Source organism: Bactrocera tryoni, chromosome 4, assembly GCF_016617805.1.
Source record: "Bactrocera tryoni isolate S06 chromosome 4, CSIRO_BtryS06_freeze2, whole genome shotgun sequence".
Lineage (NCBI taxonomy): Eukaryota > Metazoa > Arthropoda > Insecta > Diptera > Tephritidae > Bactrocera > Bactrocera tryoni.
Window position 1 is genome coordinate 67,677,837 of NC_052502.1, and position 17,709 is coordinate 67,695,545.

General features: G+C 36.8%; 1 protein-coding gene across 1 annotated transcript; it reads right to left on the reverse strand.

The window, feature by feature from the left end:
• Positions 1-726: 726 nt before the first annotated feature.
• On the reverse strand, positions 727-13,554 carry LOC120775402 (probable multidrug resistance-associated protein lethal(2)03659). Its single transcript, XM_040105565.1, has 7 exons — positions 13,475-13,554; positions 5,167-5,397; positions 3,193-5,094; positions 2,494-2,809; positions 2,284-2,434; positions 1,274-2,225; positions 727-1,206 (listed from the first exon to the last, which is right to left on the reverse strand). Exons 1-7 carry the CDS (start codon positions 13,552-13,554, stop codon positions 933-935), a joined length of 3,906 nt encoding a protein of 1,301 aa, XP_039961499.1. The 3' UTR covers positions 727-932.
• Between the last annotated feature and the right edge of the window lie 4,155 nt (positions 13,555-17,709).

Consider the following 17,709-nt stretch of genomic DNA (forward strand, 5'->3'; position numbering starts at 1 on the left):
ATTGTCCGCATAGGCTTTAGACTTTAGATGTCTTCAAAGAAAAAAGTTTAACGGTGTGATATCACACGATCTTGGAAGACAATCGACTGGTCCAAAACGTGAAATTATCTGCTCGTCAAAGTGTTCTCTCAATAAATCTATTGATTGATGCGATGTGTGTGGCGTCGTTTTGTTAAAAGCACATATCGCCGAGATCACGAGCTTCAATTTTAGGCATCAAATAGTCGGTTATCATGGCTCGATAAAGGTCGATATTGATAGCTACGTTCTTACCGGCAAAATTCTTACAAAAATATTGATAGGCGATTCCACCAGCTTAGAACACACTCAAACCGTTGATTTCCGGATAAATTGGCAGCTCTTGAATCCTTTCAGGTTGCTCTTCGTCCCAAAGAACGAAGGACTATTGAGTCAGAAATGGGCTTCATTGCTAAACAAAATTTTGCTCGAAAACGTCGGATCTTCTTGGAACTTTTCAAAGGCCATAAAGCGAAGCGCTCTCGCTTGGAATGGTCGAGCAGCTTCAGTACTTGTATAAGTTGTATTTTGTATGCTTTCAATCTCGACGCAAAATGCGCCAAGTCGTTTTATACGTCAGTCCGAGTTGCAGCGAATGGCGCCGACTCCCTACGCTCCTCGTGTACACTCTCGGCGATGGCTGTTTATATAAAAAAAGTCCAGCCTTCAACTTTACTACACCTCACCTATCAATCAAACAACTAAAACTACTCGAAAGTCGTATTTTATTTTTTTCTTTGTAGAAATTCAATTACAAAAATTCGCAATTCTTAAATCTAAGTTTTTCCGCTTAATACCAAATACGAATATTATTGCATAAATAATAAAAAGTTAAAATAAATTCAAAGCTTCGTAAGCTTTTTACCATCGCAAAGCTTAGACGCTTCAAAAGCCCCCTATCACTCTAGTTACGTTCACTCGCTTTTACCCACACGCTTTATATAGCTTTTCTCCGCCACACGATGCAGAATTTCCGCCGAGAGTCTACCGGTATTCTGCACTAGTTTGTAGAGAAAACCATTTGTATCACGTAATAAATCATATGGATGACCGAATTCGACCAGGTGACCGGCATCAATAACCATCACTTTATCATTATCCATAACGGTATTAAGGCGATGGGCAATAGTTAGGACCGTACAATGTTCGAAATTTGTGTGAATAGTCTCCTGGATGAGCATATCAGTTCTGTGAAAGAGATTGAGAAAGTATATTAGTATTACTGTTAAGAGCTGCTTTAAGGGCGCGAACTTACTCTGGATCCACATTGGCTGTCGCTTCGTCCATGATTAGCAATTTGTTATGCCTCAGTATGGCTCTCGCCATGCAGACCAGCTGCCTTTGACCCATACTAAAGTTCGTACCACCATCATGCAGCCGACAATTTAAGCCACCCTCCAAAGTTGACACATAATCCTTCAGTTTGACGTCTTCCAAAGCGCGCCATAACTCTGCGTCCGCCTTCTCCTCCAGCGGATCGAGATTGTAACGCAGTGTGCCGGAGAAGAGCACCGGATCTTGCGGTATAATCGACACACGACTGCGCAAATCGTGCAAACCCAAGACGCCGATGTCAACACCATCAATAGTTATGACGCCTTCATTCAGCGCTAAGCGAAAGATAGCTTGTATAATGGAGGATTTACCAGCGCCGGTGCGACCCACAATGCCGATCTTTTCCTTCGAATTGATGGAGAAGTTCAAGCCCTTAAGTACTGGCTCGCTTTGCTCCGTGTAGCGCAAGTAAAGATCCTTAAACTGTATTGCACCACTGCTCGGCCATGTTTCAGGCAAGGCTATGACTTTCGTATCGGTCTTCAAAGCGGGTTCTGGCGGTAGCTCAGCATACTCGATCACACGCTCTACGCTCGTCATATTATTTTCCATTTCGGCAGTCTGACGCATACCCCACTGACACATGATTATCAGTGTCATGGACTGGGTAATCGCGAGACCGACGTCACCGCTGTAGAAGTCGCTATTGATTACCAAAAAGCTGAAAGTAACCGCGAGTATATAAAGCACGCAAATGAGATCGGTCCAAAAGGCAAAAGCGCGATTAACGCTGACATAGAGAAATAATGCTGAAGTGTTGGTGTTCTGATGGTTGTGGTACTCCTTATCCAAATTGTTGGTGGCATTGAGTGCGCGTATTGTAGTGAGACCTTGGAAGGTCTGATTTGTGTGCGAATATATGGGACTGCGTGCTGTAAAGCAGAAAAAAGGTGAGATCCAAAGCAAACCCAAGTCATTATTTGAACTTACTCAAGCTCTCAATGCGTTTGAGACTGCGACTTGCGTTGATGTAGAGTGCTCGACAGAGGAATAGCAGCGCGATCACTACGAACGCTGGCACTAGCAGCCAATAATTGGCAAAGGCCACGATCGACAAAACCGCAATGGTGTTTATATAAAACTGTAAGAAATGGTTAAAGATGACGAACTTAATTACAAATTAAACTGAATTGTGCTCACCGAGTACGAGTCCAGCATGGCCTGCGGCAGTGCTATATCAATGTTACTAATATCACTCGAGAAGCGATTGAGTATGCGGCCGGAGGCATTTGTGTTGAAGAAACGCATGCGCGCTCGTATAATACCGTTGAAAAGATAATCGTGCAGGCGTAATGATATCGCCAGACAAATGTAAAAGAAACCGAAGGTGCGTACCACGTATAGCAAAAGTGTTGCCAACATGAGTATCGTATAGATGATTACGATTTCCATGCGCTTCGAAGTGAACTCTTCATTTGATTCGTACAGCTGCGGTTGAGATTCCTCCCAGGTGGCCCTGTAGGATGAAAAGAGTTAAATTATTGTTTGGCTGAAAACATTGAGATATTTAAGGACTAATTGCGTATAAGTATGAGGAATGAAAGCGATGCTGTCTAAAGTTACTAAATTGCTAACTAAGTGATGGAAGGAAGCCTGTTTTCTTGAGATCACATCGAATAAAAATAGTCTTATATTGTGTTCTTCAGGTTCTGCCACATAATATTCAATTTATAGGGCGGAATAAAGTCCTTTCAAGAATATATTGAGCTCAATTCAATACATACCAAATTTAGTGTTCCCGTGAATAAAAAAGGAGAGTCAGTATCAGGGTTCTAAGAGTGCTTACCATCACGGGTTAAAATGTACCTTAATTTTTTTCAAAATTATCACCTTACTCACCATCTCGCTATGAATACATCCATGCCGGCTTGACAAGCCCGCGCTGAGATGAACAACATAAATATCACAACTATCAGCCAAGGCATGCGGAGTGCATGGAAGTAGGCCATATATGTGTGAAACCGCACCGAACCTTTCATTTGTTGTTCCTTGCGTTCCGAACCTGTGTCGTTAGGCAATTGGACGCTCTCATGTTTTTCCTCCGTCGGCTTCACCAACATGCTCTCGGCATGCAATAACTTGGGACGGTTATTCACTTGTTCTTGCGTTAAGCTTAAGCGCTTGCTGATTTTCTGCTCAAGCACTTCATAGGTACCTTGCACTTCGATAACACCCGCTTCCATTAGTATAACCCAATCGGCCTCTTTCAGGTTATGCACACGATGTGTAACCATTAAACGTATTTTGGTACTCAGATATTGTTGGAAACAATTACGTAATAGACGTTTAGCTACCTGTGCATCGACCGCGGAGAGCGGATCGTCGAATACGTAGATATCGGCTTGGCGGTAGACAGCGCGAGCCAAGCTAATACGCGCCTTCTGACCGCCACTCAGACTAATACCACGTTCGCCGACTATCGTGGAATCGCCATAGGGTAGTAGCTGCAGGTCGCGCTCGAGTTCGCAGGCATGTATGACATCCTTGTAACGCTGTGCGTCGTAAGGTTCAACGAAGCAGATGTTGTCGCGTATGCTAGCTTCGAAGATCCACGCCGCTTGTGGCGCGTAACTGATGCGTCCATTTATTTCGACATTGCCTTTGATGATCTCCAGCTCACCGATTATGGCATTCAGCAGTGTGGTCTTTCCTGCGCCAACATTGCCAACAATACCGACGAATTGCCCTGGACGTATGTTGAAACTGATGTCGGAAATGTGATGCTTACGTTTCTCAAGTTTCGGCGAGTCCCAGCTGACGGTTAGATGGTGTGCCAATACAGACTTTTCAATTGCGCGTGGGTTATGTATACGTCCCGAGAAGTTACCTTTTTCTTCCTTATCCACAACGGCGCCAAAGTTTTCAACGCCACCATCTGCAGGATTTTCATTTTGCATTAAGAATTTGACTATGCGACGCGCACACACAAAGGTCTCCGCCCAGGTGGTGACAGAGAGTGGCCAGAAGTGCAGCAGCGAGTCGTTGAGTGCATCGTAATACGAAGAAATTATGAAAACCTTACGCGCCGAGATGAAATCGCCGGTGTATACGTAAGCCACCAGACTGACAAAAAGCGCAAACTTCGAGATCATGTTCGTGCATTGCATGCCCGCATAAATATTCATTGAACCCTTTATGGCGCGTATTTCCTTTTTTCGCGTGTTTGCTATCAGCTTTGCGAAGGACTTCTCCCATGCATACATCTTGATCACCTGGATCGCCGTGATTATCTCGTTCATCAATTTCACGCGATCATCACCGAACTCAGCGAAACGATGCCGATACTTAGCGGCCGCCTTTGCTGCCCAGGCTTGTAACGGTATGAATATCGCAATCGCCGCAATACCCACAATAGCCGGCCAGCCGATCTCCCTGTACATTATATAACCGAAAACAATCGCCTCGCACGGTCCCTTCCATAGATCGTGAAAGAAGTAAAAAGTCGTATCAAACTGCGGCAGATCTGTGGAAAGCACTGATATCGCAAAACCGCTCATACCGCCATTGTCCGCGGTCAACGAAGAACGCAGACATTTACGATAAATTAGACCACCACAAGCGACTCGTATGGCTGTGCCGGTTTTGAAGAGATAGAACATAAACGGATGAAAGCATAATGAGGCGATGAGTGCGCATAGCACAATACCGGTGGCGGAGAGATAGGCTTGCTTCTTGGTAATGTCAGTTTGACCCTCAGCGAAATAGGCAACGAGTTCGCCGAGAAAGAGGGGCTGGAAGGTGCTGTGGATTGCAAGGAAACGCAGTTATATATTGTTAGTGTAAGTGGTATATTATGTCGATATTTTTACTCACTGCAATGTGATCTCCAATAACGAATACACTATGCACATCGGCACGAAACGCCAGCCGTATGCTCTGAAGATCATATGCAAGAGACTGGGCTTCTTTCGACGCACTTCCTCTTCCCAGTACTTAACGAGTGAGCTTGTTAATAGCTTGCTATCTAAATAAGGCACATGGTCGTAGATATCATCTGGTCCCAACTTTTCTTGGTAGCCTTTCTTGAAAACACCGCGTGTCCAACTGCAAAGAGAATGAGAGACAAATAAAAAATTCGTATAAAGTTAGAGCTTTCAGAGGCATATTAAATCAACTACAATATGGCACGGCAACATTTTGTACTGTGCTTGTGGATTAAAATTTTTTCACCAGACTCCTAATTGTTGATCTGACGGAATGACTATGGCGTCCATAAATTGGACGTAGCGCTCTTAAAGTTGAGGCCACTGACTGCGAATTTCGGTAGTAAATGTTACTAATTTCGACTCGTTGTTGGATTGTCTATCTTTCCATGATGAAATGGCAAACCTCATTAAAGAGAAATGCCAAAGAAAAGCCGCTATTAATTTTACTATATTAATAACCTGCTTCATGTGTGGTCAAATGAGAATGGTCATCACAAACCGGTGTTCTCGAAAAAAGGGCTTGAAGAACGCATACTAATTTTGGTCTTTTATGATGTTTAAGGGTTCCAACGTAGGTAATGTACACAATTTCAGATATAATGGCTGGGTTTAGTAATGATTCTTGGTTTTCTTTATTGTCGTAGACAACACTTATGCGGTTTTGGTGGAGTATTAATTACCAGCATCATATTTCTGACAGGACTTCTAAAATTTGTTGTAAGAATTGAGATATTGTCTGAATAGTGCAGCCAAGATTTCCGATAGTGCAGCTAAATTCCGAAGTAAGGCAAGCTTGTTTCACAATAAGCACTCAAAGAGTGGTAATAAATTTAATGAAAACAATTTGGTATTCGGTACTCCGCGGTTATAAGGAATGTTAATTGCTAGACAACAAGAGTTGTCTATAAACTCGAGTTTTTTTTTTCAGAAAAGAAAACCGAAAACTTTAGTTATATATCCATAAACTCGAAAAATTTAGTGTTTAAGGTGATTTTATGGATAAATTGTTATATTGTTTACCCAATGTTGGTCAGTATTGTGCCTTGGGACCAAAATTTGTCGGTAGTGCTTACTGTTAAACCCTGAAAATTATCAATAAACTAGAGTTTGTGTCAGAAAGTTAAAAACACCATTTTCGGTCAACTCGTGTTGGTATCAGGAAGGTAGGAACACCATTTTTGGTACGAAACTGAGTTTTACCTTCATAAACTTGAAATATGGAAAGTAGGTTTTAAGGTGAGATTATGGAACATTTTTTGTATTGTTTACTCAATTATTATGAGTAGTGCTTATTGTTAAGGACCGAAGATTATCTTAAAACTAGAGTTTGTGGAATGTAACAGTAGTGCGACAGTATTAGTTACGATTCAATTGGGTTAGTCGAGAAAGTGGGCGATGTGTACTCATAACAAGTGAATAACATACAAGTTGAAGAGCTTTGGGCCACCCTGTAGATTAAAACTCGAGCCTTCTTAAGTGTTCTTTAGCTTATGGAAAATATATTTTTAGATTATTATTATTTACACATGCGCCAAAATAAACACACTTAAGTGCCTCTTATATTATATAAATAGAACAAGAGGCATAGATGTACATATGTATACGTAGTATATACATATGTTTAACCTCTTAGTGCTTGATTTTTTAAAATGCTTAGCGCTTAAATATAGCATGGAAATTATTTTTCAGCTCATATAATCTTAATTGCTGTTTAAACATTAATAAAAGCTCAATTGATTATGCATTGAAAGCTCGATTAAATATACTTAATTCACAATAATCAGTAATAACTAATATTTATACGCAATAGAGGAATATTATTTATTATCTATTAATATTTTTTTTATATTTTTAATTTTATCAGTCAAAACAAAGATTTATGCATAATCACCCAAACAAATACAAAAAGCTCTAACATATACTTTACTATGTAAATAGCCCATAGGTAATTTATATAACAGAAGTGTGCTCAAGATAAATATGCGTTTATATATCTGGCCACAAAAATACGAGTACCACACACAGTTGTAGGCATTAGGGTGGTACTAAAAAGGGGGATACAACTTCTAGAATAATTTTTGGCATTACTTAAATGTGAAATAAAGCTTCTATAACCATTTCAGACCACAAAAATACGAGTACCATACACAATCGTGAGCACTAGGGTGGTACTTAAATGTGAAAAAAGCTGTTATATCAAATATCTAAACTCCAGCGTATATTTTAATGATAGTAGAGACCTAGAAAATCACTTGAAAGGTTGTTTAAGACTAACTCACACCGGCGAGGTGGTACGGGGCTCTAAACCTGATTTTTCCATGAAATTCGCATTTTTTTGTATATATCTCGTAAATGACAAGAGCTATAGAAAAATGTTCATCACAAACTTGTAGGAATTTTTATTTGCTACAAAAAAGGTCCGAGGTCAAAATCGCTATCATTAATAATTCTCGAGATATTCGCCTTTTTAAGTAAGGCTGTATGGAATTTTCATAGATTTTTTATTACATACCATCTATGAAAATACTATAAAGTTACGACACTGTTGCACTGGGTACTTTTGTAGAGTGAACAATTCTGAGAAATATGCGTCAAAAATCAAAGCGATGTCATAAAATACCTCTGATCTGTAGGAGTTTAAAGGCAAAAAATCACGATTGTAGTGTATTTTCTATGGAAAGTTTTTACAGGCCTTGGTCCAGTTCTTAATGTTAATATTGAGGGCTAAAATTTTCAGGAAATTTTTTTAGGGTATTTCCAAGGAAATTTCGTGCTGGTACTGAAAAAAATTAATAGTTCAAACAAAAAAAACACCCTAATGTACATACTTAAATGGTAATTTTGATCATCATTTCACTGCAGTGCGGCGAAAAATTTAAGAAATTTTTTCATTAAATGTTTTGAAGACCACCTTAATACATTTTATAATTTTTGCAGTCATTTTGATAATATGATGAAATAAAATTAAACATTATTTTTTCGAGAATTTTAATTATCACCCTAATATATTTTTTGCAGTCATTTTGAAAAATAAAGTTAAAAATTTGTTTTCGAGAATTTTAATAAACGCCCTGATATTTAAATACATTTTCTGATCAACTCTCTAATATGCTTTATATATTTTTTTTTATTATTTCTTTGAAAAATAAAACTTAAAAAAAATATGGAATTTTTTTGAAATTTTTAAGTACCAACCCAATATGCTAATAGTACAAACATTTTAGTTAGAATAACCGAGCAAAACGTCATCAACTGACAACAAAATTTTCTATATTTGTGATATCTTCGATCATTATATTACGGTAATGTGGTTCTTAGAACAAGCCTAATGTACATATTACTTTGTAATAAAATCACTGAGTACTTCCCGAAGTAATCTCTGCTGTGCTATCATAAATAAAAATTTAATTTTAAACTGTTATAGTATATTACTGTCGATGGACATTTAAAATTCCCTTCAAAAATGTTTAATCCCTTCAAATAAATTGACTTGTGACAGCTGACAGTTTGAGACAATAAGCCAACTGTCGAATAATTGCTGTGACATAGCACAGTTGTTATCATTTTGTCACTACAAACTTGGTAAACCAGTTAATTTGTTTCTATTATTTAATATGATGAAATTATAGGGAAACACATAAAAAGAAATTTTGTTAAGAACTTTGGTATTTCATTATCGGTTTCAAAATCGAGAATTGAAAGAAACCCAGATATTCGAGTTTACACCATAGTTTGAGAGAGCTAACCATACTTACTAATTTAATACTAAATACTCGTTCATAATTGAGGGTTCTAGACCGCCCTTGAATGGCTCATGATCAACAAACTTGCTGACATTTCGCGGCTTCTCATTTAGCAGCTCACTGCTAGAGGTATAATTTAGATGACTAGCAAAAAGTTGCTTTAAGTACTTTAAAAGGAATAAATTTTCATAAAAAAAAACTAGAAAAGAAAGAAGGAACTATAGTTAAAACTTGGAAAATACACAGCTCTTACTAAAATGATATAATCCCTGACTCGGCTAAGTGTGCGCAGCTTATCTCAAGATCTGAGTATGACAGAAGGGAAGAAAATAGAAGTTTTCAATAATTAGTCATTGATATAAACATATTCCCAGTAACTGGTGTCTAGGGACTCTAGTGCATTTGTTTTAAAGAATTTTCACAAGTAATGAAGAATAGTCCATACTCTCATAAACTTCCGTTCCCTCGATTCTACATAAACTAAAAGTACTTAAATTCTTAACCAACAAAGAACTGCTAACATTTTAATATAATTCCATTTATGGATTATTTTATGCCGCCCTTCAAAAAAATCTCAAAAATTCATATATCGAGTATTTCTGAATCTACAAAATATACGATATAAATCCATAAACTTCATTAGCGACCCAAGGTACCAAAGAACTGATCAGTCTGCCATAAAAGATCACAAGGAAAGAAGAATACTTAGAAAAAACGAATATCAATCCTAGCATGTTGTTGTTGTAATGGAAAACATTCCTCAATTTCCTTCGTTGAGATAAACATAAAATATTCCTCATTTGTTTTTTTTTTTTTGGAACTTGGTTGAGGTAAAGGTCTCTCACCGTTTGAAAGGATGCAATTGCTTCGGCAATACATTTCCTACGACACCGTTCATATCAATTAATTTCTTTTCAAACTTGTGTATTACTTCTACTAGACAATACAGAGGAAGATTTCTGTTAAAGTTACGATCTGATACAGTTCTTTATAAGACCATAGTTCTGATATTGAGATTCGAGTAAAGGCAAGAGATGTAAGAATTTGTTGTAGAATTTGAATAAGACACTTTAGAGGATCTATGTAAAACGATATTAGAAAGATTTTGACAGCTGAAATCTAAAACAAAAGTGTACAGCAACCAACTTAAATGGTTGGTTAAAAGAGTTGAGAGGTTCTGTGTGCCTATATATCAAGACTATCACTGGAGGGAGAGAGCTTTAGGCGGCAAACATAAATTTGAAACTGGTTTTCTAGCTTTTGTTTTAGACCTTTGAATGTTCAAACTAAAGCACTTTTTCAAAAAGTAACTTTACAATAATCTGCATAAATTTTGGTGAGAATTCAAACGCTCTAATTTGAACCGTATATAAGCCAGTTCGTTTCCTTAGAACATCCAGAATGAGCGATAGGCCACTAAAGTAGGCAACTAGTTGAAATTCCTTAAATGATATCTCGTTAGACATGCTGAATTTATCCCCTATTTCTATGAATTTGACTCCATAAGGTAACTGCTATTGAGAAGATTGTATAAAATGAAGACAATTTCTAGAGTTTATGTTTGAGATAGCTTTTTAAAGGTGTCTCCAAAGAAGCAATGAGTGCGGTATTGGCATGAATTTTCAGAGCGATTTTATGATGTATCGAAAAGTTAAAGAGGCACATGCGTTATACCTGAAGCCGACCGTTATTGAATGCGACTGCTTTGCAGATGCTTATATTTCAAGTGATAACAGCTAGTCTCTTTAGAAAATCTTTCAATTTTGCAATACCTCTAACATTATCGAAAACTCCAACTCAATATTCAGGCACAAGTGGATACTTATGTTTAGGTCGCCTCCGCTTTAAAGCCAATGTTTATATACGCACTGAGTGCATTCGATAGTGGCACTTACCGGTGTCTATAAGCTAATTATGCAATAAAAGAGAGCGGTAAATATAGATAATGCAGTGTATTAAACTAAAGTGCGTGCTTTGTTTACCACTACTGATTCATGCCACTTGAGGCTGCCATACAATTTTTATTACCTAAGTATAAAATAGCTCACTGCACCACAAAAATTTGAACAAAAACGTTTATGACGTATTATCAAGACGTCATTTTCATTTCTTATCGGCATTCTTCAATCTCATTTCTGATTTCGCAAGTATAGTACGTCTACGTGAAGGTTATTATCGCTGCTGTTGAGTCTTTGTGACTTAGTTCCTAAACAAATTCGTGCATGTATCACGTATGTTTACCTAGGAATTTCTAACTTCGACATTAGAAGCTTATTGCATTCTCTCGGGGTGTTCTGTGGCAATGAAAAATGCAATTTTGATTTATTTGGTTTTATATACAACGACATTTTTAGATAAAGAATGTGATAAATTCGATTGGGGTTATAAATTTTAAACAATCTTTATTGCGTCCACAGATGGTTATGAGTGTAGACATCGAAGAAGCATTTCTTGGTCGAAAGCGTTTGGTGGAAGAGCTTGACAGTTTGAGTAAACCATGATAGTAGTTCGATTTTATGAAAAACTACGCTAGATATATTTGTGTTTTCAATCTATTAACTACTTTCGGTTCAAACAAGTACCTCAAAGTGCAAAATAATAAAGAAAATAATGTAAATACTTCTGAAATGTTGGAAACCTCTAAAACCTATACGTATCTGGCTTATTAGACACCTCTAAAGAGCACCTACAAATCTCTAAGCGAGTTGCCCAGCTTAAGACCCACCCTTTTATCTGAAGGTTCTGTTCTCTTTCTGTGTTTTCTTTTTCCGATAGTGTATAGTGGTTGACACAAAATATCCAAATCAGATATAGTTACTGATACTTCATGCAATCGACTTTGTATTCTGTCGTGAAGTACATATATTTTCTTTGCTGGAGCCAACAATAATGATTCATAAGAGAGCTTAATTATCTAATATTGGGTGAAAATTGAGAAGACTTTATCCAATCTTCAAACACATTTTTCTCAGAATGTTGTTTTTCAAAACGGTTTCCACTCTCAAAGGAGAAATTTTGAAGATATCTAGTTCCAATTTCTATAGCGCTATGGAAGCTTTTACTATTATTTTTTTTTAATCTTCCTATTTTTTTCTACGAAAAACTGTCGAAAAAAGGACCAAATTCGTTACATTTCGTTCAAAGAACCGCCATTCGCCGCAGGAAATGACATAAAGGTATCGTTTTCATTTCTATGCGAGGCGCACACAGCACAGCTGCAAAAAATTTTGCGAGCAATTGATAAAAGTTTTATACAAGTTAAGGAAAACTGAAGTCAAGCACCATGAAATTCGTGCTAGAGAGTTGGCAAGCGAGTTCGACATCTTTCGCGTGTCCGTTCGAATTATTTTGGTGCATATTTTGAGTACGAAACACGTTCTTGCTTGACTTGTTCCGAAGAAGCTGATTTTTTTTCAAAGAAAGTACCGTAACAAGGTCTCTTTTGACATGTTTGATAGTGCAAATTCTGATTCCACATTCATGGCAAACATTATAAATGCCGATGAGACATGAGTTTATGAGTTTGACCTGCAATCAAGTCAACAATCATCGGAATGGAAAGAAACAAACGAGCCGAAACCCAAGCAATCACGCCAAAGCCGCTCAAATATCAAGGCTATGCTCATTGTTTTTTTATGATATTCGTGGTTTGGTGCATCATGATTTTGTGCTGGAGAGACAGGTGGTCAATAAAGAGTTCTATTTGGTCGTGTTGTAGGATTTGCGTGAGAACATCCGTCGGAAACGGCCGGAATTGTGGAAGAACAACACATTGATTTCACACTACTTGTATGATAATGCATTTATGGGTCGCATCGAGCTACGATTGTGACCGAATTTAAAGCCTAAAATGCAAAGATACGATCAACCTCCGTATTCACCAGATTCACCACCAGGCTTCGTGTGATTCTTTCTTGTTCCTCAAACTGAAATTGCCGTTCTATGGAGGGTTTTCACTTGTCCAAAGAGATAAAACAAAAATCCGGAATTGGAAGGAGCTGAAGGTCGTCCCAAACAGTGCGTATGAAAAGTGTTCTGAGGACTTGAAAAATCGTTGGCATAAACATATTACAACTGGTAGGGATTAAATAATTAAATATTTTACGTTTTATTTGCAATTTCCGCTACTTTTTTGTCACAATGTATATATCCCAGCCACAGTAACGCGCGGTCGGAACTACCAGCATTTGTATATGCATTTATTAGTATATAAACACCAGAGCAGCAAATCAAGTTGATAATTTCATTAATATCATATATGTACCGTTATAACGTATGATTGTAATAACAGTATTGACCGAACGCTTTTAGTTCATTATTGGTGAGCTTGCGCCTACCCAGGATGATATTTATTGTTGCTTCTGCTAGGTTTTTACATATATGGATATTTTTTTTTTTACATATTCACTGCATATATTATTGCAATCACACTTTTTACCTAAATATACTCACATAAAAAACCATTTCGTTAGAAAATTCGATGAAAGTATAGGATTCGGTTTGCGTTTCACACTCTCTTTGGATGAATTCATGATACCTCGTCAGAACATTAAGGCGAAGCCGAGTTTTTCTTTCTCTTTTTCTTTTGATTATTTTTTTTTTTTGAATTTAAAAAAAATCCTGTCTTTTTGGTTTGGCTTGATTTTTTTGTTTTAATTATTTGAAGTTTTTTGAATTATCACCAATCTTTTATAAATAATTATCGAAATTTGTTTCGAGAATTGTGTTGAATTGTTAAGAACATATATTTTTTTAATATTTTATTTATTTTACAATTTTTTTATTTTGCATTTTTTCTGAAATAATTTTTCCAATTTTTCTAAATTTTTAAATTTTTGTAAATTTTCAAAATTTTTTCTTGTATATCCCAGCAATATATTTTGGCCTTAAACTTTGAAATTACACATAACACAGTTAATTTTTCGAGTAAACTGCGCACGTTGACCACTTTAGCCGAATCGTACTGCCCGTTATGACTAGCGCCCACTAAATGTTCATTTATACATTTTCAATACGCGTCTTAAATTGAACTGAATGGGTTTTTACATGCTATCGAATTTATAGTACTAGACAAAAACTTCATATGAAGTACTGTTATGAGTGCATACCCGATATTCCTCTTGATATGATACCATGGCACTCGTATAACATATTTTATCTAAATCCTTGCTGACAGCTACGCGTCAAGCGGTTAGACAAGCAAGCGAGTGCTAAAATATAACAAAATAGAAAATATATAAAAAATTAATAAACGACGTGTACAAAATGCTAATAATATTAATAAATAAACAAATAATTATCTTAATATATTTATTTCTTGAACTTTCATTGCATAATTTCAACATTTTCAAACAAAAATGCGCACACATCGCTTACTTGCTACCACTATCTCTCTCACTCTCTGGCTCATTATGGCTAACAGTTATTAAAAAAAATTTAAAATTTAAAAATTACTTGATTCATCCTTTGCTATGAATTAGCGCGCTCTTAACCGCCATTCTTCACCGGTCAAATACGCTTCTTTGCCAGAACTGTGTGGGCCATGCGCAAAATATGGCAAGCATTGACGAGCTGATGTATTTGTTTAGTAGCAGTTGATAGCGCGCTGATAGGAGTATCTTATCGCAGGCTCTCTATGATTATAATTAAAATAATTCGAACGAGTTTGTTTTACACGCATTACTTGGTCGCTTACTAAGGTAGCGTACACTTATATATACATATATATGTACATATATATGTATTATCAGGTGAAGTTGTCGATAGAAACCTATATACCATATATACATTATATATGTCAATATGTAAGTGATTCTTCCAAATTGCCGTTCAATATTACTACAAAAACATATTATGAATGAATTTGCGATTAAAGAAATGCCCAGTAGGAAAATCGTCAGGTAATAAACTAAACGTTTACTGGCGTATTGCTCTACTTACAGCAGCCTTTGCTTATTTGGACAATCTACTATACATTGTGGCAAAAATATTTAATTACACTGTGATAGTCAAAAAAAAAAAGACAAGCCCAAATTCGACGGTTCCCCCCTATTTCGGGTCCTACGAATCGAACTGCATCATTACTTTTTTGAGTTACAATGATGGTTTCATACAAAAATTTTTGTTGAAGTTTTTCATCAAAGTGGCCCATTGTAAGAGAAAGGCACATTTTTTTTTTTTTATTATTCATTAATATTTATTTTGTCGCCTTCTCTTCAGCGAATTTTGTTTTATCTCTTAGATCAACTGAAATCGGGTTCCATGGAGCGGCAATTTCAGTTTGGGGAACAAGAAAGAAGCACTCGGCACCAAATCCGGTGGTTGATCAATGGTATTCATTGCGTTTTTAGCTTTACATTCGGTCACAATCGTTGCTCGATGCGATCCATAAATCCATAAATTTTTCTCCCACAATTCCGGCCGTTTCCGACGGATGTTTTCACGCAAATGCTTCAATACGGTCAAATATCAATCCTTATTGACCGTCTGTAACTCCTTAACAAACTCATGATGCAGCAAACTACGATTATCTTATAAAACAAAGAACATCATCTTCATTTTTGAGCGGCTTTGACGTCGTTTTTAGGTTTCGTTTAGTTGTTTCCTCCATTCCGATGATCCGATTCATAAACCCATGTCTCATTCGCAGTTATAATGCTCTCCATGAAAGTGGGATCGGAATTCACAAGATCAAGCATGTCGAAAGAGACCTTTTTACGGTACTCTTTTTGAAAACAGTCAGCTTTTTCGGAACAAGTCGAGCAAGAACGCGTTTCATAACCAAAATATCCACCAAGATCATTCGAACGGACTCGCGAGAGGTGTCGAACTCACTACACTAGTCTGACGATTTTCAAGCACTATATCCTTCGCTGTTTTAATATTTGCATCAGTTGAAAAGGTCAAAGGTCGACCAGAACGACGTATGTCTTCAACAATGTCTCGGCCATCTTTGAAGTCTTTGTACCAGGTACAAGGGTTTATGTTTTTGATAAAAGTGAAACACCGGAGACCTTCCTCAACATTCGTTAAGACTCCGCACATTAAATTTCATTAGAAATACAAAATTTCAGACATATTCTTTGTTGGACATTGTTATCTATTGTAAAATCGCAATGGACTGCTGAGGTGTACCGTTAATAGTATAGACTAGAGCAGAAACCTCTGAAAATAGTAAAAAGTGAAAAAGTCATAGATAGAAAGATACAAATAAAAACCCCATTTTAGTCGAAAAGTTCAGTCACAAAGGTTGAAGGTCTTTAAATTACCCAAAACTTTTGTAATAGAACTTTTTTTCTATAGGACTCGTCGCTTTACCGGAAATCGAATTGAACCGTTTTTAACCCTTAAACATTCATTTCTTCTTTACTAGTTTATCTTTCGTTTTCTTTGGGGGTCATCCAACTACGATTTTTGTGTGCTTTCAAAAATATTCTATGCAGACAACGTCACCGCATGTGAGACTTCGGTCTGTCAGACCGAAAATTTTGTGAGAAATTCGAGAAATGATAAATAAAATATATAGAAATGAGCTAATTTAAAAATCTCTCTCCTCTTAAAAAAAAATTGTAGTGGTGGTATTAAGAAATTGTACTCATAACATCACTCACTTCCGACTAAAGCAAGACATGGGATATATATCAACCAGTAAGATGAACTTGTCTTCCGGTCTTTCTCAATATATAAAACCACCCGCTACTATTATATTTAAGCACAGTAGGGCAACAATCCTCACTCTTTCTAGCTGTCTTTCTCTCTCCCTAACTATCTCTTTCAATGTTTTTCCGTCCTTATCGCTATACCTGTTGTTGTTGGCCGTATAAAAACAACAATCTACGTAACTGGAACGGACCCGACCGTCGTGTCTTTCTCTCCGCATATTTCAATATTTTCCTTTCCAGGATATTCTAGTCTATAATTACCATAGAACACCTTTAAGAAAGAGGGGGAGAGTTCATAACAAATTCATTATCATTATTTGTAATACATTTTTCTGATATTTCTAGACCAAATTTCGTGGTCTTCCTGGGGTGTGTCACCAAAATAGTTGACTGGGTCATATTTTACGAAAATTCAACGTCTCTTCGAAGCAGAATAACTGCGTACTGAGCTAACTTGAAAGCAAAATCAGAGAAAGTACACTTAAGGGAATAATCTTGCAAATAATAACTGGATTTCTGAGGCTTTGATCGCCGAACACGGCAGCCGAAAATTGTGAGCGAATTCCGAGTCCAACGATAAGCTATACTCAAATCCAAAATTCTATTATTATCAGCAGGTTAGATAGAGATGTGGTGTCTCTGAAATTAAGAGTGTTTGTGGGGTTTTGTTTTCAATCCGAAAATAACTGAGATAGAAAAAGTTTTGAAATTAAAAAAAAGCTGGAAAATTTTAAAACTATTCGATATATAGTAGATATTAAACTATAAAAATAAGTTGGAAGGGATGTATTCAAGTTCACAGCTTAAAATCCCAGATAAACTCCATCACGGAATAAAGCACCCAACTATGACCATTTCATTACTATTAATACCATTAAGTACTAATATTTCATGTTTAAGTTATATACTGCTTGCCAATATTGACTAAGTATCTGAGCTCTTTCGAAGGTGTTCCCTATCTACAACCGATTTTTTTCCAAATCAAATAAATTACATATACCAAACAATTTGTTAATGCCACAAAGC